Here is a 25276-nt window from a genome sequence, read left to right as displayed (position 1 = left end):
TTAAACCCCAGGAAAGGCTCCATCTTCTCTCTGACCTAATGCTTTTTTTTTTTTTTTAAACAAATTTTCCTGATGTTTTAACTACTTTATTGAAAACCGAGGGAACTAACTAACAAGACACTGCTTTTGTTGTTATTTGTTCACTCTGTTGAGGGAGAACAAAGGGAAGATCCTAATGTAGATGTGTGCTGGATACACTTTGCATTTCTTTTTTATACCAGCATGATTGTTGTCATTCTTATGGTTCATGTTTGAGATAGTATTGAAGTACTATAAATTATGAATGGGGAATGATAGCTTGCACGTGGTAAGTAATGATATAGAGAATCTTTGGAACACAGATTTATTATCCTCTTGAGTCCATCGTCCAAATACATTTTAAAATTGAGTTCATACTAGCTGTTTACTCAAAAAATACAGAAATATGGATTCAAAGGGATGTGTGCACCCTGATGTTTACAGCAATATCATTAGTAATACCCGAACTATGGGAAGACCCCAAATGTCCATTAACTGATAAATGGATAAAGAAGGTGTAGTATATTGATATAAATGAATATTCCTCAGTCATCAAAGAGAATGAAATCTTGCCATTTGCAAAGACATGGATGGAGCTAGATGTATTACACTAAGTGAAGTCCGTCAGTCAAAGACAAATACTGTGATCTCATTCATGTGTGACGTTCAAGGAGGAAAACAGATGAACATATGGGAAGGGGGAAGAGAAAAAAGGAGAGAGGGAAACAAGCCATAAGAGACTTTTAATCATAGAGAACAAACTGAGGGTTGATTGGGGGTGGGGAGATGGTCTAGATGGGTGATGGGGATTAAGGAGGGCACTTGTGATGAGCACTGGGTGCTGTATGTAAGTGATGAACCACTGAATTCTGCTCTAGAAACCAACATTGCACTGTATGGTAACTACCTAAAAATTTTTATTAAAAACAAATAATAAAATAGATAAGAAAAAAATTGAGTTCAGTTTAGTGATGACTGGAAGTTTTTAAAAATAAGTCTGCTTTGATCGGCTTCATTTTCTATCACTAATGTAAGTAACGGACTTTCTTTTTGTTCTTTCTTGTTTAAAATAACAGAAGAAAAGCAAGAGGGAATTAAAAAACAGAAGTAGCCTCTCAGAACTACACAAATATATTCAAAAAGATGACATTAATTTCCTTTCTGTACTTCTTTTGCCTGAGATTTGGGGAAAATTAAAAAATTTATCATTCATCTTTTATATATCCCACTCTAATGATGTCACTATAATGGGGTTTAAAAAAAGATAATTTTACTGCTTTGCCAACTAAATACCCTTTTATTTGTCAAAGTGGCCTGTATCCTGCTAAATTCTTCTCAGAAAATAATGCCATTAGGAATTTCTAATGTACATAATATTAATATAATCTTGGTTTTGTTATAACTACCTTTGTTACTTAAGTTTTTTAAGATTTATTTATTTGTTTATTTATTTGAGAGGCAGAGAGTGTGTGCATGAGCAGGAGGAAGGGCAGAGACAGAGAGCGAGAAAATCCCACGCAGACTCGTTGCCGAGCGCGGAGCCCTTTGCAGGGCTCAGTGTCATGATCCTAAGATCACAACCTAAGCCAAAACCAAGAATGGACACTTAGCCCAGCCAGGCACCCCTGTACCTTATGTTTTAAGAAATTCTCTATGAATATCCCTAAAATCCTTGAATTATTACATGACTTTATCGTTGTGTCTACCTTTATGGTGTTTAGTAAGTATTCATAGGTTTTATAGAGTTAAAGGAAATGAGAACTCCACTTTTGAGATCAGTGTCTTCAAGGGCCAGGTAGCCCCTGACGGTTGCTGGTACGAGTGTTCGTGCAAGGACATTTCCTTCTGGCGGGGGTTGCTGGAGAAGAGGGTGTAGGGGCTGAAACGAGACTTCCTCTTCTTGGTGTGCTGCTCACGTTTTTTCTAGTCGCTATGAACCTCCTAAAACACAAGAAAACTCAGAGAGTCAAGTAGGAAAAATGTTTTCTAGAAATTATTCCTATAGATTTTTAAAAATTTTGTCTGCATAGTAACCTTTCATTTGAAACAATGCTATTATAGTTGCGGGCTTGTTGAAGCAAGTTCAGATTTCCATTCATGCTATTTCTGTCCTTCTATTTTTTACTCTGGTATCTCTCATTTATTTTAGGTTTAGCAGTTTCCCTACAGCTATTACATGGAGACATTGAACAAATCAGAAGAGAATACTCATCAGTATTTTCTCACGGAGTGTCTATAACGAGGAAGTTGGGTTTCTCTAATATCATCATGCCTGGTAAGTGACTTGAGATGGACCAAAGGTTGACATATGCTTATTATGTCTGTGTTGACACTTAAGAAGTTTTCAGATAGTCAGATTTGAAGAGTTCCAATGGACCGTGCTAAAGAAGGAAATGAGGTATATGATAATAAATAAGCAAAGATTTCTTAAAAATATTTTTACATTTTGATTATTTTGGGGTGGATAACTTAGAGGGCCATGCTACATTCTTTATGACCCTTAAGAAGAAGGAAAACTGGGGTAGGATCCAGAACATATTTTACCCTTGGGTGGAGAATGTTAGTGAAGTCACTTAGGGGAAATCCTTACAGGTTTTGATAAGAATAATTGTTGTGCAGCATTTCGCCCTTCTAGGAGGACTTTTCTAAGTTGTGTATATGTAAATAAGCAGCCATATGCAAATACCATATGTATTTCTACACCTTTCCTACTTCTGCTTGAGATCTATTCAGATCTCTCCTAACAATCTGAAAGGACTCAAAAAAAGCATCTAATTTTAAGCGTTTAATGAGAGTCACGCTGTTCAAGTAAATGCCAAGTGGTGACATTTCTCCGTGCCCCACATCCCACCCTCTACAACCAAGAGAAATGTAGACCAGATGAAATACTCTGAAATTGTTAACAATATTTTTAGAAACGAGATCAGGTAAATCTCTGGTTAAATCTCGTACGTGGAAGCAAGCGCGGGAAGTTGCATCGGACAAGGCTCCCAGCACAGCTGTGAGAGGGATGGTGAGGCCACTGCGCATGAAGACCTCCTGTGACGCAGAAATGACCAGCATTGCCCTGTTGCAGCATCTCGTGATCTCTTCATGCAAATCTGTTCATGCAGGGAAGGCTCAGCAAGAGCCTGGAAATTTCCCGAGATGACCTGACCTGGCTTAGGGACCGGCTGTGTCCGAGCATCTCATGCGACTGTTGTTGAAAATGACTGTTTATAGAACTGTTTACTTGGTGGCCTGTTACTCAGTTGCTCTCACACCCCATCATTATTTCCTTCAGTTGCTATAAATAACTGGTATTTCCTTTGTAACAAAAAAAGAAAAAAATTTCATGCCACCAGGAAGCAAATTGATGGGCAAATCTAATATAAAAAACATATTTTCAAACAGAATGCAGACAGCTGCTGGAAGAATTCCTCAGCTTGGTCTCTGGGCAGTATCATTGACAAGTGGAAAAACACAAAGCAACATGACACTTCACCAGCTGAATAATGGTCTGGGATGTGCTGCGCTCATGTCCCTTTTGTCTGGCTTTAATGATGGAAATGAACTTCGAGTGGAAGAAGGCTCGCATCTGTCCCTCTGCTGCACCACCGTGGAGTGGCGAGGTTCTCCCTGCTCAGGCATTCAGTCTCCTGGACCCCAGTCTGCCGTGCCGGAGATGCCAAGAGATTATTTTAAAGTACTTGCTTCTTTTTCTCTTCTTTTCCTTCTGTGGCTTCTTCATCTTCCAAATTAGAGGGAGAAGGGAAAGGCTCGTGTGTTTACATAAACAGCCGACAGCAACTTTAAAACTCAGTGGAATTTTTTTGCACTGGCAAACAACTGCTCATTGTTCCTTCTCCCTTTATTTCAGAATGTTGACTTGTCAGTTGGTTCTCACTGGTGGCCATAATGCAGACTTGTGCAGAATTCTTCCGTGAGAAGGCATACTTTCGAGGCCAGGGTTGCACTGACCGTCTGCTGGCATGTTTTTTTTTAATTTTCCTTTCACTTTCTAGACTCATCCTTCAGAGTTGATTTGTGTTCTGAGAGGGGTTGGGACAGGGGAGGCCTGTGCTTGGACCAACGGGACAGGCTCATCAACGTAACGGCTGAGTCTCTGCAGAAGGACTTACCTGTGGTCTTGACACTGACAGGAGCATACACAAAACTCCTGTTGAGGATCATAGCATGTAATTGGTGCCAGACTCTTTCTGGAATGAGAAAAACACAGAAACTGAAACTCTGCCCTTGGTCTGGCTGCTGGAGGGGCATGTGTCTGAGCTGTCATCTAGTGAGAGGCGGTGATCTGGCCATGCACTTTCCAGCCACCATGACCCTTCCCCGCTGTTATGGGTCGGTCTTCCAGCACTTTGTTTCTTAGGGTGTCTAATTTTCAAAGAGGACAAGTCACTTCCTTTGAAGTGACTGCTCCCTACAAACCACGCAGCTCGGCCGGAAGTTCCATCGTTTGCTCTCTGAGCCCGTGACAGGGAGAGCAGCAAAAATATTTCAATCCATTCTCTCCAGTAGAGCTATAATGAGAGCCACAAATATAATTGTAACTTCTCTAGTAGACACTTTCAAGAGTGAGGAAAAGTAGAGATTAATTTTAATAATGTATTTTATTTGACCCACTACATCCAGAATATTACCATTTCAATAAATAATTCATGTAAAAAAATTCTTAATGAGTTATGGTTCACTCTCTTCTTTAACCTCCATCCTTGAAGGCTGCAAAGTCTTGCCCATTTACAGCCCGTCTCTTTTCAGCCAAGTCACATTTCACGTACTTAGTCGCCACATGTGGCAGCAGTTACAGTATTGGACAGCCTGCCTCTAAATGTCTTAACAGACTGTACTGAATATCGGGAAGCACTAAGCTTCCATCCACCAGACATTCTGGAGCAAAGCTGGCTGATATGTCTGGAATGTCATGGGAGGTCAGGCTGAGCCCACCCCTTGCCCCGCCCCCGAAGGTCCATTCTTATTCTGAGTTTATTGTTCTTTCTAGGCAAAATGGTCCTTGCTTTAATCATTGTCTCCCTACTTCATCTTCCCCATTTGTGCGGTGTTCCCTTGGAGGCTTGTTCCCCTGTACCAGCTGGTTAAACTCACTCTTTGTTAAGGAACCCTTAATTAAATCCTTCCGGTACATTCAGTCTTTCGTAGGAGGCCTGTGAAGCTCCTAACCCTGAAAGGAATTAAGTAAAAGTTGTGGAGTGTCAGAGGAGGGAGGGGTTGAGATTTTCTTTTAAGTATATTATTATTCTTTATCAGTCTCTGACAGAGGCATTCCTATCAACAGATACACAGCAGCATCTGAGATAAGGCTTCTTTTGGGGGAAGCAGGTGGGAGCCAGTATGATAGGATCTTCCTTAAAAATACATCCTAAGGGTGGCTCAGTTGGTTAAGCAGCTGCCTTCGGCCCAGGTCATGATCCCAGCGTCCTGGGATCGAGTCCCACATCGGGCTCCTTGCTCGGCGGGGAGCCTGCTTCTGCCTCTGCCTGCCATTCTGTCTGCCTGTGCTCGCTCGCTCTCCCTCTCTCTCTCTGACAAATAAATAAAAAATCTTTAAAAAAAAAAAAAATACATCCTAAGGAGTGCCTGGGTGGCTCAGTAGGTTAGGCCTCTGCCTTCTGCTCAGGTCATGATCTCAGCGTCCTGGGATCGAGCCCCCCATCAGGCTCTCTGCTTGGTGGGAAGCCTGCTTCCCCCTCTCTCTCTGCCTGCCTCTCTGCTTACCTGTGATCTCTCTCTCTGTGTCAATAAATAAAGGCTTAAAAAAGAAATCCTAAATCTAACCAAACCTCACTATTCCTCCATCCAAGTCACTGGGCCTCCACATCATATATGTGCAACCACTTGGCTGAGACCTAAACCCCACGATCATGCTAGGGGAGGGCATCATGGTCTTTCAACCAATGAATACCACAGCGATCTGAGAGAGGTAGAGGCTAAGAATCTTCCATGTTATTGCTGAGGCTGGGGTTCCAGCCCCAAATCAGAATGAGGGAGGGTCTGGTGCCTCTAAAATGTTGAAGTTACAGGCCATTACTCAAGGGTGTAGGACTTACCTCAGCTGGCCCTACCAGAAATCCATGCCTCATCCTAGAGTGTGATGGACATCAGGGAGCTGCAGCCCATCCCTTCTCCCGTCTTGACTCAACACTGTTCTGTCAGGCCTACCGTGGGTGCTATTGTAGCATTCGCCATCGTTTGTTAAATGTACAAGCAAAAATTAAAAATTTATGCCCCCCAAAAGTTCACCATCTCAATACCCTTCTAAAATAAAGCAAAACAAAAATGAGAATGACAGGAAAAAAAAAAAAAAAAACAGAGAAGACATGAATAGATTTCACAGAAGTCCACTCTATGTGAGAACACCAAAGTTTGGTTTTCAGCCCATTTGTAAATGTTTCCTTTCTGTGGTCTGCTTTGATACCCAGTTACATGTGATCTTGTCCCTGTCCCACCCCCCCACCTGTGATTGTATCGTGAGGTGGTAGAATCTTGGGTACAGATGGCATATTGTATTAGTTTCTTATGGCTGCTATTACAGATCACTACAGATGGGATGGCTGAAACACCACAAAAATACTTTCTTCCAGTTCTGGAGATCAAAACTTTGTACAGGTCTTACTGGGCTAAAAGCAAGCCCTATTAGCAGGGCTACATTTTTCCTGGTGACTGCAAGAGAGAACTTAGTTCCTTGCCTTATCCAGCTTCTGGAGACTGCCCGCGCTTCTTGAGTCATGGCCCTACATCCTGCCAATGTCTGCTTCCCTCATCACATCCTCTTCTCTGATTCTGGCCCTCATGCCTCCCTCTCTCTCTTATAAAGACTCTTATAATTCTATTGAACCTATCCTGATCATCCAAGAAAATCTCCCCCATCTCAAGATCCTTCCTTAATTAATCATAGCCACAGAGTCCCTTTTGTTGTGTAAGGTAACATATTCACAGATTCCCAGGATTAGGACCAGGACATCTTTTGGGAGTGCTGCAGGGGGTGTCATTTTTCTGCCTGCTGCACACATGAAGGGCCATGCAGCCCAACCAGTGTATCCGTTGCATGAATTTCTTCCTCGGGTTCCTGGTGATGGTTTTCTGGCACATACTTGAATATTGATAATGACCGAGAGCACACCATATCTCAGAATGACCTCTGTCGCGTTGGACCAGTTTCTCTACACCTTTTATCCATTGGGTTGTGTTTTTCTGCTTGCAACCTCAACATTTTTTAATTCAATTAACTCTCTTGTCACCGTCATTCCTCCTCTGATGGGTTCTAAGCCCTTTCTCTGTATTATTAATGATCTAAATGATACTGCTCCTATCTGTCCCGGTTCTGTAAAGATGGTCTCTAGAACTGAAATCAGTACTTCAAGCTTGGGCTGACCCATGCAGAATAGACTAGGACTCATCCCTCCTTGCTTAAGGCACAGGTCTGGTGAAGAAAGTTGAATTGCACTAGATTATTTGATGGCCATTCTCACCCTGTTAAATTACACTTTTTCATACTAAAAAAAATGATTTTATTTTAATGTACATTGATGATATGTTGGACACATTTCTTAATTTCTACACATTTGTTTTCTTATCAATAAAATAGAAATAATAGGGCCTTCTTAAAATGTTGATGTGAAAGTTTAATGAGCTGTTGTCTTTATAGCGCCTGGCAAAGTACCCAGCTCCCATCTATCTACTACCCCTGTCCTCATCATTAGTATGATCAAAGTTCTTAGTCTTAGACCCACGTTGACTTTTTTTTTAAAGATTTTATTTATTTATTTATTTGACAGAGAGATAGAGAGAAAGCACAAGTAGACAGAGCGGCAGCAGAGGGAGAAGGGAGAAGAAGGCTCTCCGCGGGGCAGGGAACCCAATGCAGGACTTTATCCCAGGACCCTTGGGATCATGACCTGAGCCGAAGGCAGATGCTCAATCCAGTGAGCCACCCAGTTGCCACCCCCCGCCCCATGTTGACTTGTTTTTGATGAAGGGACAGAAACTTTTCTTGTCCAGTTCCATAAATGTTAACAAACATCCAGCACAGATTAAGACCCCCTGATCAGCCCGTAGCTGAGAGCAGTGGCTTACTTGATGTGAGCTTACACTGCCGGGCTTTACACAGGGAGTTCACAGCCCAGAATCAAAGATCATGGTTCTCAGCTACTGGTAGAAGCCTCTTGGCTCTTGAGGTCCATAAATCAACCCCATTTGATGCAGTCACTGAACTCTTTTGTATTTGGTCCCATTGTTGTGACCTTACATTTTTTTCTGTCTACAGTGATATTTTCAGAAGCCCTCACATGGGCAGAGCCAGTGGGCCTGCTGAACAGAAGAAAGTGTTCTGCCCGTCAAATTTACAGAGTGTTAAATTTGAGAGGTACAGGGTGTTAATAAACATTGTCAGGAAAGTAGTTTTTCACACTAGTGCTATGACTCCATTTCTTACTCACTTTATGGTTGCTCTCTTCATTACCCAAGATGCTTTCTTAATGCCATTTGGGCCTATTAGTTTTCTCCAGAGCTGACCTCAAGTGTATTGATTTTGATTAGCACATGTTTCAACTGTTTCCTGCCGCCTATTTTGGCAAGGTGGGTACCTTGTGGTATTGGAACGCAGCAAGCTGCAGAATTCCTGGGGAGACGCATGTAGAATGTCATCTGGGAGAAATGTTCTCCTTGCTCTGTGTTCTCTTTTCAGACACATCCTACTTGAGTCTAAAAGGTTTGCAAGAGAAAAAGGCGTTGCAGGGAGAGTGTCCGTTGAAGACCAGAAGAGGAAAGCGTGTGCTTAAGGGGCTCTTATTTATGAATGTGTGTATTTCTGAAGTTCTTCTCTAAGTCACAGACACAGCCTAACATAACAAAGTAGTCTTCTTGTCCCTCCTACCCCCATTTTAATAACACAAAATCTTGAGGCCCAGAGGTTTATATTACCCTGTTCAGACTTCAGTCACACGGAGCAAAGAGCAGAGTGAGGGAGAGAGAGAGACTTGAATCCAGATCTTTTATTCCAATCTTCCTGTAACTCTGAATGCTTTAGGCTTCTTTGAACTTTTCTGAAATCAGAAGAGATAGAAGAATTCAGCTGTGGTGTAAGCGAAACAGGCTTTGTGGATCGATTCAGGAAGCCGATGCCATTTCCAGCCTTGCTCCTTGATCAAACTACAGCATAGCTTCCTCAGATCTCTCATCTCCTCAGAGGTCTTTCCTCATATGACCTCCCCTCTGCCGCTGTTCAGCACTCCCTATGCCCCTTCTTGGTCTTACTTTTATCCCCACCACTTCCTATTATTATTCAACATGCTATATATTTGACTTCATTATTAAAGACTTCCCCATTCCTAGAATCCTAACTGTGAGAAAAGGATTTTTGCTTTGTTCACAGCTGTGTCTACCTGGCCTAGAATAATATCTGGCCCATAGTGGGAGCTCAGAATATCTTTGCTGAATGACTACATGGAGGCAGAATTTCCTAACACTGGCACTACCTTCCTCTCCCCACCACCCCCTTTCCTCCTTCAGGCCTAGCCTACAGCCTGGGGAGAACTGGTCACCTTGCGAACCTCCCTCATCCTCTCTTGCCTTTGCTAAAGTCAGAGTCGCCATTCCTTTCCAAAGTTGAGCGTGGAAGGCCCCTCCCCAAGAAACACTCTTCATTTTGCAGAACAGTTAATCCCATGTGGTTTGGACTAGCTAATGACTCATTCTGAGAACTTCCTAAGGTAGATACCCTGTAGCTATACTTCCCATTAATCAGCGTATGCTGTAGTCTGTTCGTAAGCAGAGCTGCTCATTATGTGTCACCTACTCTAAGAAGCAAAGGAATTGGATTCTTGTTAACAGACATCTTTTGCTCTCAACTACCTTGAATGGAGTGTTGCTTTTTCATCTGCCAAATCTGTTAGTGGGGAAACTATTGTCAAGAATTTCCTCCCAGACATATTGTTGAAAGAACACGTGTACAGACCATTAGAGTACCAGGCCTATTTTGATTTGGTTGAAATTGGTTGATTCAGAGGACAGAGCCTGTGAACGTACCATTCGTTTTGTAATGGGATTATTAAATTGTTAGAATGAGTTTATATTAAGGATGCATATGTGTATAGTAATGAATGCATATAGTAACAAAATCAAACAAGCTTATAAAAATTTACCGGGCCATTCTGTACAAATTTAAAACAAAAGAGATGGTTCAAACAAAACAGTTATAAAGTGTATAGATCTAATTTTAAATCTGGTGAAACACATTGGTTTCCTCCCGGAACTCCAAGATCGTTGCCTCTCCAAATCGATTTGTCTGAGACTACTGGAAATGCATAAGCCAGAGACCACTATATCCGTTAATTCCCATGTATTTTTTACATGCTCTTTGTAAAGGGTGGTTTCGATTTCATCCTTTTTGGGACTTACTCATTTTCTCTCTTTTATGGGCCATCTGTTTCCTTGGGTCATTCATAAATGATGCCATCATCAAAAGTTGGTCTTCGTGGAGGAAAGTGACCAGTCACACTGGTATTCCCCCATGGTTTTGAAAGCTAGGGTATTTTCTTGAACACGCTTTGGTCAGGAAGTTTTCTAAATCTCCCAGTTGTGGGCTTATTTGTATGGTTATTGTTCCTTCTAGTGATCTGTGCTTTTTTTATGGAGAACTTTTTTATTAGAGAAAAAAAAAGAGTATTGACAGTGATTCTTCTAATGTTTGAAAACTATGTTAAGTAAAAGTGAATTCAACTCTGCTGATCTTACCAGTATTAATCTTCAAAAACTTTACGGTAATAGTTTGTTTACTTCTTTCTCACTTCCCTAGTCACTCACCACTTACCCTTATTTCTTTTCTTTTTTTTTTTTTTTTAAGAAGAACCATTTAGCTTTTGTAGGTCCTTCTTTTTTTTTTTTTTTTTAAAGATTTTATTTATTTATTTGACCAACAGAGATCACAGGTAGGCAGAGAGGCAAGCAGAGAGAGAGGAGGAAGCAGGCTCCCTGCTGAGCAGAGAGCCCAATGCGAGGCTCTATCCCAGGACCCTGGGATCATGACCTGAGCCGAAGGCAGAGGCTTTAAACCACTGAGCCACCCAGATGCCCCACCACTTACCCTTAACTCTTATAGGAAAGGAAAAACATTCTTTTAGCCTGTTTGCCTAAATTTGCTCCTTCGCATCAAATTTCTCTTTTTTCTTGGAGCAGTAAGTTTTATAAGTCACCAATGGAGAAAAAAAAAATAAATGGCATACGCATTCATAGACTATGTCAGTTTGAATCTTATTTGTTTTATAGCGTTATGGTAAGGAATGTGAAGCCATGCTTGTCTGCATAACTGAATTATTCTACATCTGTGTTCATAAAGCACTAACCTGGATTCTTTCAGCAGTGAGATCATTTTGTCCACGAATTTTGAAAAAGATTTAAATTGTAACTCTACCCTTTGCAGTCCTGTCATTTTATTCCATTTGGGTATTTCTTCTACTTTTAAAGTGTTGTGTCTATAAAGTATTATGACTGGCTTCTTGGAGCCACCCTGCTAGGCTGTCATTTTGTAATCACACCTCATAAATGAAATGAGGAAAATATTGAAAAATGGTAAAACTTGACAACACCTTCCTACGCAATCCCTGTATTCTCCTCCTAACCGAACATTTTCAGTATTGCAAATTCAGACCAGCAGAAGCTGGCCTTCACTTCTCTTGGATATTGACAATGAGGGTGGGGACCCTTATATAAAAGTGTAAGTATAATATTTTTACTTTTATATGTATGCTATCACAGTACATTTTATGGACTAAGACTTTTCTTGATTGTGTATATTTTATTACACTTCCTAGTTTCATACTCGCGTGTGCACACACATGCGCGCGCACACACACACACACACATATAAACATGGTTATAATTTTCCTACTAGGTGAAATGAGAAATGATTTATACATCACTATAGAAAGGGGCGAATTTGAGAAAGGAGGGAAGAGTGTGGCCAGAAATGTGGAAGTGACCATGTTCATTGTGGAGAGTAGTGGCCAGATCTTAAAGGTATGTGCCTACTGGGTCCTTTATGGTAAAACAATCCCACATCATCATTTTGGGTTCACCTTTAATGTCATCAGTTAATTTCTGGTTTGCATTCTTTTCGATCTGACTTTTCTCCTCTACCCTTGTGTAGTTTTCTTCCCTTTTTTTCATCATTGAAATACCCTCCAGAAAAGCAAGTAGAGAAACAAAAAGGTTTTACAGTTGGATTGTTTCATGAATTGTGGCAGTAATTTCCTCACAGCAGCTCTTCTTTAAATGTCGCGTTTTTATTGTCATTCCGTTCTCCCCCTTTCATCTGTCCTAGTTTTGGAGATGAACACTTGGTCTTTGGCGACTGGTTAAAAAAAATAAATAAAAACTGCCACCTTTCATCCCGTGTATTTTCATTTTGATCAAAATAGGGCCTGACAAGTGAGCTGTTACTGATTGGGGTGGTGATACCAGGTTCCTGTACGCAAGAAGTGTTTTGTGTGAGCCTTGCAGCTTCTTGCATTTCCCAGGGAGGCACAGAACCGGCTTGTGACAGCGGCAGGCTGAGGACTTTGCCGCGTAGTTGAACTCCAAATTGGGCGTGCAGTTGCCCATCTCGTACTTGTCCCCAAGGTCCACCCCCAGCACAGTAGGCCCTGGGAGATGTGCATGGGCATTAAGCAGACGCAGCCGCTGGCAGAAGCAGGTGTAAAACAGCCCTGCAAAGGACGGGATGGGGAGGTAGTTCTCCATGAAGTGCCGTTTGGGGAGCAGGCAGATAGAGCAAAGCAATTGCCCCGCTGTTTTTCAGATCATCTCTAAATGAAGCTGTCTTTAACCCGCCTGTTTCCTTTGTTAGGATTTTATCTCCTTTGGCTCTGGAGAGCCGCCAGCTAGTGAGTACCACTCCTTCGTGCTTTATCATAACAACAGTCCCAGGTGGTCCGAACTGCTCAAACTTCCCATTCCTGTGGATAAATTCAGGGGCGCGCACATCCGCTTTGAATTTCGGCATTGTTCCAGTAAGTGTTTCTTGGGGCTGGCTTTGTTGTGCTGGGGTAAGGCGCTTGCTGAGCTGTACTGATAGTGTGGGCTAATTTGCAGACAGGGTAACAAAGCAGAGACCTTCTAGAGGGAGGGGTGAAGGTCAGTGGAGTCCTGAGAGGTGAGTGGGCTCACTTCTCGAAGAACCAATAACCTCTGTGGAAACATTCAGGAAGGAAAAGGAGGGAAACAATACATACGGAAGTCTACAGGGTTCTCCTTAAATCATTCATTTTCATAAAAATGAGTTCAGCAGTTTCATAGTCTGGAAAGATGAGACAGAAAGGGGAGACACAGAATTAAAAACTTGTCTGACTCAGGGGAGCTTAGGTAGTCCTAACCCATCTGCTGCTCTCCAGCCCGGAGCTCACCCAGCTCTCACACTGCTCAGGGGAACCCAGGAGGACCTTTCTGGGCCTGGGAAGTCCCCAGGAGAGCTTCCGATTGGCTCAGAGTGATATCTGATTTGCATATATCTGCATCACCGTGCAGTCTCAGTGTTCAAATGACAAGTAATGTCAGTCATATAGGCCTTAGAGATGATGGGAAGTAATTGCTTCATTTTACAGAACTGAAAAACCCAAAATGGAGAGATGATCCAGGATTTGCCCATACGAACACCGCTGTCCCTAAAATTGTCATTTCTTGACATCCGTACTTTAATTTTTTTGCACTCTTTACCACCCTCTCAAGCCCCCACGCCCATCTTCTGGTGTCCCTGTGTCTCTGAAGTATAACTTGGACACTACCAGAAATGCTTGCTTCCGGAGCAAACAAGGGGTACCAGAGGAATCACATTACTAGAGAAGCAGCAGGCTCCTCTCTAGTCTGGAAAGAATGGGGACATTGCCAGTAGATATGCGGTGACCTCGCCTGAGTGCTGTGTAATTCACCCAGGATTCAGAGAGCCGACGACTGTCTATTGCAAGGATGATGGCATATTTTGGAACTGGCTCAGGGAGCTCCAGTAATTATTCTTTGGTGGATGTTTCAGAATGTTGGGAGATGACTAGCAAGGTCTTACCATTCTCCCAAATTCCCAGAGGAGTGTTATGGGAAGGATTTAGAGTGGCAAAACAGAAAGCACTTGGAATGATGCCGTAGTATACCTTCCCCAGTCTTTGTTATAAATTCTCAGTTGAGCTAATACCAGCTTTGAGCTTTAAGGTAAAAAAAAAAAAGAGAGAGAGAGAGAAAAGTAAAGATGAAATGAGAGAAAAGGAAGAAAGAGCATTTGGAAAGATTTATTTTAACTCAGAACTTGGAAAATGGAAGAAAGGCAATTTTCAGGAAGACCCATTAGATCTGTCCTCTTGTCCTTATATTTCAAACATTGTTCACAGTGTCAGTTTGGTTTTTGAATATTCATTGTTAAGGTTCAGAAGAAACAGCACAAGCATGAAGGAGAAAAATCCCCATAGTCCCATAAATTGAATAATCAGGGCAATGACTTAATCACATGAGCTCCCAAATATTTCTGTGTGTCTGTGTGTATTTTAAGATTTTATTTATTTATTTGGGAGAGAGAAAGCAAGATTTTATTTATTTATTTGAGAGAGAGAAAGCACAAACAGTGGGGAGGGGCGTGTGCAGAGAGAGAGGGAGAAGCAGACTCCCCATTCAGCAGGGAGCCCAACACAGGGCTCCATCCCAGGACCCTGAGATCATGACCTGAGCCAAAAGGCAGATGCTTGACTAACTGAGTCTCCCAGGTGCCCCTGCGTATGTATATTTATTTAAGAAGTATCTTTTATTCATAAAACACATGTTTCCTGAACACTTCCTATGTGTCCAGCACTTCCCTGGGCATTGGAGATACATGAGTGAGCACAACTGAATATCTCCTCTCATAGAAGTTTCCTGCTAAGAAGGGAAGACAGACAATATCTGAGCAAAGAATTACATGGTAGTGTATCAGGCTGTTCTAAGCGTAGTAAAGAAGATTACACTGGAATTAGGTGCTGGAAAGGGATGTTGCTGTGATGCTGTTTTACAAAGGGCAGTCAGAGAGAAGCTCTCCAATAATGAGATGTATCAGCAACAAGCTGAAAGAAATAAAGGCATGAGCGTTTGGGTGTCTGGGGAAAGAAAGTTATAGGCAGAGAGAACAGTAAATATAAAACACCTAAGGTTGAAACAGGCTTGGCAATTCAAGGAATATCAAGGAGGCCAGAATGAGCAGCTGAGAGAGTTTGGAGATGAGGCCAGAGACGTAGGGAGGGAGCTAGATCCCACATTGTCTTGTAAGTCATGGGCAAGACTTCAGACTTTGTTTGGAGCAAGAAGTGCCATAAGAGGATTTAGATTAAAGATGCGCTGGTCTGCTTTTGTGTGATGGGTTGTGGGTGGGAACCGAAAGACCAACAGACTTCAGCAGTCCTCTAAGTTAAAATGGTTTGCATTAGAATGATAGTAGATCAATTCTTTTTCACAGATTTATTGATAGACCAGATCTGAAGGAAGGAGAAGAGTCAAGGATGACCCCCAAGGTTTTGGCCTGAGAATGAAGTGATCATTTATTGAAGTGGGGAGGGCAACAGGAAAAACCTTTTTGGAGAGCAAAAACCAAACATTGCATGTGAAATCTGTGAGGTCTCCTAAACATTCAAGATGTCAGATAGACCATTGAATGCTATCCATGCTAGAGACTTAAACTTGAGAAGGAGGACACAGAGTTCAGTGGTGTACTGTAAATATTTAATAACCAGCACTTGAGCTGGGGGAAAAGGGAGCCCTGAATTAGAGGATTTGCTGATTTCCATTGAGTAAATACCCCCATCATGGCCAAATTCAAGCTCCCAACATGACCGTCACTGAACTTGGAGCTGGGAAAAGATGCACATTGTCAACTCTTGCAAGCCACGACGGGCCAGCTCCAGCATATCACTGATGCCCCTGATTCTCAGAGGCATGTGATCTTAAACAGTAAGGTTAGATAGGAAAGGGAACTCCAAGAACAGATCTCTGGGGTACTTCCACATTGAGAGCTTGGGAGAATGAGAAGAAGCCACTAAGGAAATTAAGACAGAATAGCCAATGAGGTGGAAGGAGAATCCAGGAATAGAAGCCAGGAAGTTAATTGAAGAAAGATTTTTTTTGAAGATTTTATTTATTTATTTGACACAGAGAGAGTGTTCACAAGTAGGCAGAGAGGCAGGCAGAGAGCGGGGGTGGGGTGGGGTGGTGGTGGGAGGAAGCAGGCTCCCTGCTGAGCAGAGAACCCAATGTGGGCCTCAATCCCAGGACCCTGAGATCATGACCTGAGCCGAAGGCAGAGGCTTAACCCACTGAGCCACCCAGGCGCCCTGAAGAAAGATTTTCAAAAGGAAATTGATCTGCTATGTCAGGTGCCAGTGATAAATCAAGTAAATGGAGGACAGAGTGATTATCACCCAGTTTGGCATCATCGAAGTCATTGAACCTGACAGGTGGTTTTAGTGGATTGGTGGTGATGAAAGCCTGGTGCGAGTGAGTCCAAGAGTGGGGTGGAAGAAAGGAAGGGCAGCAGTAAGTACAGACAGATCTTCCAAGAAACTTTGCTATAAAGAATACAAGTGAGGGGTGTCTGGGGGGCTCTGTGGGTTAAGCCTCTGCCTTCAGCTCAGGTCATGATTGAGCCCCACATCGGGCTCTCTGCTCAGTGGGGAGCCTGCTTGCCCCCCCCCCCGCCTACCTGTGATCTCTCTCTCTGTCCAATAAATAAATAAAATCTTAAAAAAAAGAATACAAGAGAGCAGAGAAATGGCATGGAATGGTGGGTCATGGGAGGGATTTTTTCTAAGTTGGAGTTCTAAAACATGTTTGGTGCAAATGATTCAGTAGAGAGAACAAACTGATGTGTAGAAGAGAGAGGGGACAAGTGTAGGAGCAGTGCCCTTGAGGAAGGGAAGCATGGGGTCCAGTGCTCCGGGTTAAGTGGACAGTTCAGGCAATAGTGCGGGAGGGCCCATGCAGGTGGGGTAATGGGCGGAACGTGCGGGGGTCCTCTGCGCGTCTGCTGAGAGTGAGGAACGTGCTGAGGTTTTGGCAGCTTGAGAAGGGAAGAGGATGGATGAAATCCCTTGTCTCAAAAGTCAAAAGGTGAGATGGTAGGAAAATGCGGCAAATCTGCCCAGCTCAGGGCCCATCTGTGGTTAATGTGTGTTAATTAAAGTGAGATTAGTGTGGCTCAGGTGTAGACTAAAGTGCAGGTTATGTTTCAGCCCAGTGCAGTGCTACCTTATAATAATGGGAAGCGTGGAGGAGTAGTGGGTAGACAGGATTCACAGTGGTTAGAAGGATGGAGCCTAGAAATGGGAAGTGAGGCTGGAGAGGCCTGGAGAGGAGGTCCGTAAATTGGAGGTCCCAGGGCACAGTTGTTGGATTTGGGGTATCAGGGCAGACTGGAAAGTTAGGAGGTAGAATCCATAAATGTAGGGTCTTTATTAGTAAAAAGAGGGGGTCACATCAGCTTATTAATGCTGATCTAGAAGCTCAGGGCAAAAGGCAATGGACTTTAAACTGTTTATTTTTCTTTTATAACAAAAGACAAATTCAGGGAAACCATTGCTTTTTTCTTACCTTTGCTAATTTTATTCATTCACAGACTCCTGTTACTTCCAAATTAAATACCAAAAATGACACAAAAAGATAGTCACATTAACTTGGGAAATTACTTCTAAGTAAGTCTTTTCCCCCAAATCTTAAGTTCCATAGCCAGCACTCTCATTGATGTAGAAATCTCATCCTACAGATCTTCACTGTGATTTTCACTTAACTTCAAAGAACAGTGATATTTTCCCAGTTTCTCTCTGGGGTTGAAATTAATGACTTTAGAAAAAAATACTTTGCTAGAATCACATTTTCGGGGATGTCCTCATGCTGGGGGCCAAAACCACCAAGCCAAAATTACTGTTCTCTATGTGGAGTCCCACTTCCCCGTGGTGAAATGGCAGAAGCAATCGTGAGGGAATGATACGTTGCTGAAGTCTCTTGTCTGATCTTCAAGGTCACCATATCTAACTCCTCTAGCTCAGACCTTACTGCTTTCCCAGAGCTGAATTCTTCTATCAAGTATAATGCTCCACTTCCTCCTCTGTGTGGGAAAGAATAACCATCCCACCCAGGATAGGCTGCAGGCCCTGGAACTTGCTCCTGAACATCTAAATACAAGGAGACAGTCAACTTGAACCAACCAGTTGCTTTTAATGCTTTCTCCATTTTGGGAGAAGAAGGAAGTTGGTAGAAAGAATTGGAATGGTTCTCAAGATCTAGAGCAAGTTCCCTAATATCATGTGATGTCAGTTTCCTTCTCTGTACATAATTGCCAATGACCCTCAACCTTCCTAGCCCTTGTAATTCTTCATTAGGCATATGAAAACCTCATGGCCCCATGTCCAGCTTCCAGAATACTACTGTAATAGGCTCCTCTTAAACTACAGGTAGCAGTTCATGTTGTTTATCCACATGTCTAAGATCCCAAGGAAGTAGCTTCTACAGGGCTCTCTGTCCTCACACATGTAGACACAGGGAAAGTTCTGTCATAGGCCAAGCAGAGCCTAGAAACCACCTTTGCCTCAGTAATAAGCAAAACATCAAATTTCACGTCCATTCATTCACTTGTTCATGGATTTAACATATACTTACTGAGAACCTACTATGTTCCTGGCACTCTTTGAGGTACCAAGGTTAGAATAAAATAACATAGAAGAATCCTGCCCTCAGTGATGCTTATGGCTGGGGCTGGAGGGTAGGAGATGAAGAGAAAAAACAGACAATCCAGAAATTTTTTTAAAATGTATTTTCACATAGTGAGTCCCGTGAAGAAAATTCATCAGGCAGTGTCCTTTGCAGGCTACAGGGCAGGAATACGGGTTGGAAGTGGCTGCTGTAGGTAGAGGTCTCTTCACAAAAGCGCTCTCTGTTATGTAGAGGAAACTGGTGAGCGTGGGTTGTGTTTCTTGATCCTGCTTGTTGGCAGTCCAAGTCTGAAGACAGGTGTATAAACAGGCATTTTCAAAAGCAAATAATTCTTTCTCTCTTTTCTCACAGCAAAGGAGAAAGGAGAGAAGAAATTGTTTGGTTTCTCCTTCGTCCCCCTGATGCAGGAAGATGGTAGGACTCTTCCAGATGGCACTCATGAGCTCATCGTGCATAAGGTAACATCAGTCAGATGCTGGCAGCGGGCTGTGATAAACAGGGCTGAATTATTAACTCATTATCTTGTTATCACTCTGGAAAAGAGAAAGAAGTGACTGAAAAGAATACTCGTTTGGAAGATTGCTAGGAAGGAGTCTTTTTGAAAGGATGGTCTGTATATTCTGTGTCATTGTGAAACCTGTTTTAAAGATGATTTATATCTTTATCTTAACTTAGGTGTAGATGTCTGGGTAAGTCTCTGTGTTGACCTTAAAGTCCTTTCCGTTGCTATGAGAAGATTCAGTAACCTTGCAAATAGGTTTTTGAATATTTCCAGTACATACATGCTTTCCTGTCTAGAGCCATAGTGCCCCAGGAGTAAACCTAACAGGGTGATCGTTACATGTTTCTGGTCTGCTGCTCTCACTAAGTAGGGAGAGATACCGTGGTCCTCTGTCCTGACAACGTCAGCGGTTGTCACTTTCTATTTTGTGCGTCAAGAATCGTCATAAAAACATTGGGAACAAAGTAGACTGTAGTAGGCAGTGAAAAGAAGATCAGTAAAACCAGAGCTCCTTAGAAATTATCTGGGAATACTAGTACTAATAAAGTATGGAAGAGAAATACTAGCCACTGTAAAACACAGAATTAAAATACACAATTTCCTCCAAAAACACTTCTCTTTTGCATTTCTCTGTTTCTGTAATCCCATGACAGCCCAGGCTCTTCCCAGCTCACCCCTGCACTAAGTGGCCCTGCCCCCCTGACTCTTGTCTCCCTCTGGTCCAGGTTTCATCAGCTGTTGGGGTGACCCATCTAAGGCACCGGTCAGACTAGTTTAAACTTCCCAGTTTAACCGCCCCTCCAAAAAACTTCTGATTGCTGAGAAAATAAATCTCAGACCCCTCAGGATGTACAAAGCTTCAACTCCCAACCACATCACCTCTGAGGCCTTCTGTTCTTGATACCATGACCACCTCCAGCTACTTCTAGCTCCTGCTCCCACTGGCTGCTGGTTCTCTCTGCTCTGACTCTGCCCTTGGCACCCCTAAAGACATGCTTTCCCCTCCCTCTCCTCGTGGCTAACTCCTGCTCACCCTTGGAGGCTCACCTTTAGCACACCCTGCATCAGAAGAATGGTCCTCCCTCCCTGGCCCCCAACTCCCTGTGTTCCTAGTTGGCCAACCACTCTCCTGTGAGTTCTCTGGATATCTGGACACATCTCTTACCATGGTACTCTTAATACTGTCCCCTAATTATCTGATGCTCCCTCTGCTTACTCCAGTGGATTTAGGAATCCTGTAAGAGTAATACCTGCGTCAGGGGTGCTGGCACATGCAATGTGCCAACAAAGATTCCCCGAATGAATGAAGGAGATACAAACAAAACTTTCCTTACCTTTGAATTATTGCTAAGAAAGTGAGTGTCAGTGCATAACACATCACATCATTTATGCTGGTACCTGCATGGATATGTATGTGCATGTTTTTTGAATCTTTTATTTTCTAGTTATTTGTTCAACGCATTTGTTGGCCCCAAATGACAGGCACTGTTCTAGGTACTGGAAATGTGGTGACCAAAACAGTTCAAGTCTGTTCTGTTTCTGGCACTTATGTTCTCTCTACTTACAATGATAAAATACAAAGAAAAAAAATATCTTCAAGTAATCAATAAAGCAAACAGAGGAACTCAATCGGCTTATCTCACTATTAGGTGGGAGATGCCTTTTGTGAGATACATGACAGGCAATGTCTTTAGCTACAATTTTCCAAAAGATGTAATGGTATTTTGTGTGAGTGTTTGTGATGCTACCTCTGTGTGACATTAAATCTTGACTCAGAAAAGGCAGGGCTAAGTTAATTAAAACTGAGTTCCAGTTTCCCAATAATGTATAGAAGGATGAATCCCTTTTATATGGTACATGGGCTTTCTCCCTTGTGGGTTAGGCAGTGTTGGGGGCAGGTGCTAACTGTCCAGTCAAGTCCAGGTTGACCCCTCCCAATGAATACAAATAAGACCAAGATTCATAGTTGTCGTTTAAAAACTCCATATACTTAAAGTGCCAGGAAGACAGGTAGCAGGCCTTGCTTCTCTACAGAAACACTTCGGAGTTCAACTGGCATCGATTCCCAGACAGAGAACCATTCTACTCTGATACCAGAGGACTGTTGGGTATATTTTGGCAAGGGTAAAACTTTTCCCAGAAGCCGAGCTTTGAATCTGCTCAGACCCTTGTACAAGTTTTCATGGAATATTCAGAATTCCGATCCATAAAACATAGGAAAATGTATTTATTTGAGCTTGAGCAATTTAAAAGGCAGGTGTTCCCAAGTAATAATTCTCGACCACAAAGGAGGCTCAGGATGGTGTCTGTAGATGGTCTAATTTTGGGCAAACCTGCTTTGAGGAGACCCATCAGGACGCATCAGGCCCACAGAAGAACAAACCCTGAGTAGCTGTGTTATCTTGTGTTTAAGGTTATTCAGTGTTGCTTTTTTGAAGAGGTGTGGGATTCTCTCCAAGTATAACAACTTTTGTTTTTAGTCTAGTCGGTGCCATGGTTTTCTTTTTCATAGGACTGAGCCAGCAAGTTCAGTTTCAGCCTGAGGCCACTTGTAGTATAATGATTATAAAAACATATTTTGAGCATAATGCTTATCCTTCTTCTGCCATGGCAGGAAAACTCACAGCCTGCTGATAATTGCAGCCTTGAATTTACTATTTTTAAAAAAAAGTAGGAAATGGTGGGGGGGAAGGAGGAGGAATGGTTTCAAATCACTGAGTAGAAAAGATAGCCCATTTAATAAGTAGTGTTGAGATGACCATGATGGGTGTTGGGGGAAAAGAAAGAGCTGGATTCCTACCATGCTTCTTAGACCAAAACAAGTGCCAGATTAAAGGTTTTAAAAAAAAAATACTTGTAAGAGCCTTAAAAATACAACTGAATATTTTTGTGATCTTATACTATTGAGGAAAGGAGGGGCTTTCTAAGAATGGCTCACGTGTTAGAAATTAGGTACAAAAAAAACACTTTTGACTATGTAAAATTTCAAACTTATTTCTCTTTTTTTACTTTTATTTTTAAAGATTTTTATTTATTCATTTGACAGAGATCACAAGTAGGCAGAGCAGCAGGCAGAGAGAGAGGAGGAAGCAGGCTCCCTGCTGAGCAGAGAGACCGATGTGGGGCTCCATCCCAGGACCCTGGGATCGTGACCTGAGCCGAAGGCAGAGGCTTTAACCCACTGAACCACCCAGGCGCCCCTCAAACTTCTTATTGATAAAAACCGTCATAATCAAGGCTGAGAGACACATGACAAGGTCACACAGTTGCAACGCAGCTTACAAAGGGTGATTGCTCCCAGTTGGCCATGAGTTACTACAGATCAGCCCCGACAAGAGCTGTTTACAAGATTTTACCATTCTGCCTACCCCACCGCTTCCCTCTGCTTAGCAGAGAAACAGAAACCAACAGACAGGAACTTTCTTAACTTCCCATGCTCTCTCCTTTGCCACCTGCAAACTTACCGGCATCCTTCCCTTCCTTCCTGCTTCCTGTCTCAGACGATGGGCCAAGACTCTTCTCTAAGCCTGATTTTTTCACCTGCTTCCTTCAGGATCCCCCTCCCTCTTGACTCCCTGGAGACCCGGCTCTTCCCATTGTCCCCTCTTCCTCCTGCAACTCTAGCTGTTTCCTTTCTTCTGACTGTATTCTCTCAGATCATGGGCCCGCTCAAGCCTTTTTCGTAAAAACAAAAACAACAAAAAACTTTTCAAATGACCACTCCCTCCCCCTTCCCTTCCTGTCGCCCTCCGTCTCCGTGAAAAGCTGGTCTTCCCTCATGGTCTCTACCTCCTTGCGTTCCATTTGCTCTTCAGGCTGTTTCTGTGCCCAAAGTTCAAAGGAACTTTCTCTGTTGAAATCACGAGTGCCCAACCTGGGTCACATAACCCTGTTTTATTACTTAGCATAAGAGAAATTAAAAATTAAACACCTAAAAAAAATGAAACACCTATAACGTTTTAAAAATTAGAAGTAAGCTGATATGCTTAACATAGAAACGTGCCATACTGAACAGAAAAAAAAGAAAAAAAGTCTAAGGTAACTTCATAGGTGGACTTGATCTTGGCGCTGAAGACTATTAGTGGGACGTCCAAAAAGCCCTTTCAGTCTTACGAATTATACCAGGACATGGTCATTCTTCCGAAAGTGGCTAAAACCACTGGCCACTTGGGAGAATCTTTTCTTACTTCTTTGCAGCATGTAACACCATTGATGACCCTTCCTGAAAATCCCACATTCTTTGGTCTGTTGGATGGTTTTCTCCTGAGTTTCATCCTTCTTTTCCCTTTGAGGACCCTTTTTCCACACCTTACACCTGGGTGTTACCATGGATTTCATCCTTGGCCATCGTCTCTGACTCCTGTGGTCTCGGACCGTCTCAGCTACTTCCATGGGTTCGCTCATCACCGCACCTCTGTTGCTGATGGCCACACCAGACTTCCAGGCCTGAGCTTCTACCAGCCTCCTGACCATCCACAGCGGGCTTTGACACAGACACCTCAAATTCTGCAGGTCCCCATGGGAGCCTTCCTCTTTGGTTTCTCCTGAGAGGTCTAGGGCAGTTCCAAGGCTTTTTTGTATTGAGAAATTTCATGCTCCAGACTTACTAAGGTCTATATCATTGTCTGAATATACCTGTACTTAAAAAAAAAAAGGTGGGGGGTTGGGTGGCTCAGTGGGTTAAGCCTCTGCCTTCAGCTCAGGTCATGATCTCATGGTTCTGGGATCGAGTCCCGCATCGGGCTCTCTGCTCGGCAAGGAGCCTGCTTCCTCCTCTCTCTCTCTCTCTCTCTCTCTCTGCTTGCCTCTCTGCCTACTTGTGATCTCTCTCTGTCAAATAAAAAAAAAAAAAACTTAAAAAAAGAGAAGGTTATTTTTAAGATATTTTAGACTTACAGAAGATTTGGAAAAAATAGTACAGAAAATTCGCATATACCCTTCACCTAGCTTCTCCTTATGTTAACATCTTACGTAACTACAGCATATTTATTGAAACTAAATTAACCTTTGTGCAGTACCTGAGTTTCATGAGTTCTTCCACTACCATCATTTTTCTGTTTGGGAGTCCAGTCCACCCTCCCACATGGCACTTCATCGCCCTGGCCCCAGAGTTTCCTGTATGTGCTTTCCTTCTCCCAGTGCCTTGATAGCTACCATTTCGTCCACAGAATATGCCTTTTCCTGCCTTGCCTGCTGGGTGCACCTCTTCTTCTCTATGAAAGTCAGGCAGCCCCGTCCCCAGCCCCTGGAACCTGGTGGCCCTTATCACAGCTTTGTCATGGGTATTCAGGTGCAGGGGTCAGACATTTCATGCCCTCATGGACAGGAACTGTGTTTATTTCCTGGGTACATTCTTAACACCAAGTTAAAGGACTGACAAATAAGAATTTAATAAACTTTTAATATCCTCCAGAATGGCTAATCATACTGAGAGAGTCCCTAAAAGAAGGTGTTATCCTACCACAGCTGTTTAAATCTAGTTGTGATTAACTGGTAAAATACAGTTCCGACTGGACTGTTTAACTTACTGTGTTTTTAAAATTTAACTCCGTACTTTCTGCAGTACAAAAATTACAGACCCCTTAAGGTGATTAATGTATGACGAACTTCCATACCAGTGTATTTCTGCATAAAACTTAGATGCTCATCGCTTGGTCACACAGTTTGTATTACTTCAGGCACCATGTTTCTGGAACACTGCTTGTGACTGACCATTGCAGCTCTCTTTGACATATCTAAGACATTGGGTCAACAAGCTGGCCTGGATGTACCATCCATTGCTTTGCCAACTGGTTTTAACCCTGGGCAGAGGAACAGACCGTGAGCTAAGAGGTATCCTCTTAAAGCTCATTGAGACAGCACCACGGCTTCCCAAAGCCTGCATTTAGTTCTTCTGTGAGAGTCTGAGCACATTTCTCCTGTCAGGTCTGATTTTAGTCTCAAGTGTAGTAAAGCAGAGGGCTGGTTCTCAATTCTTCCTCTCTAAATTGTAATAAATTAACTTCACGCCATTTTGAGGTGACTTGCACAGAT

General features: G+C 42.7%; 1 protein-coding gene across 4 annotated transcripts in view; it reads left to right on the top strand.

Annotated features, from left to right (window-relative positions):
• Nucleotides 1-25276, top strand: part of DOCK4 (dedicator of cytokinesis 4) — a 430453-nt gene that overhangs the window by 257657 nt on the left and 147520 nt on the right. For all 4 annotated transcript variants that reach the window (XM_044246395.1, XM_044246396.1, XM_044246394.1 and 1 more), the window contains exons 13-16: nucleotides 2168-2293; nucleotides 11924-12048; nucleotides 12878-13040; nucleotides 19093-19199. In XM_044246395.1, the coding sequence (XP_044102330.1) occupies nucleotides 2168-2293; nucleotides 11924-12048; nucleotides 12878-13040; nucleotides 19093-19199 (521 nt within the window). The remainder of the gene's footprint in view (nucleotides 1-2167; nucleotides 2294-11923; nucleotides 12049-12877; nucleotides 13041-19092; nucleotides 19200-25276) is intronic.

This window comes from Neovison vison, chromosome 4 (assembly GCF_020171115.1).
Source record: "Neovison vison isolate M4711 chromosome 4, ASM_NN_V1, whole genome shotgun sequence".
Taxonomy (NCBI): Eukaryota; Metazoa; Chordata; class Mammalia; order Carnivora; family Mustelidae; genus Neogale; species Neogale vison.
The sequence above is the reverse complement of the archived record's forward strand: the minus strand, read 5'-3'. Positions and strand labels throughout refer to the sequence as shown.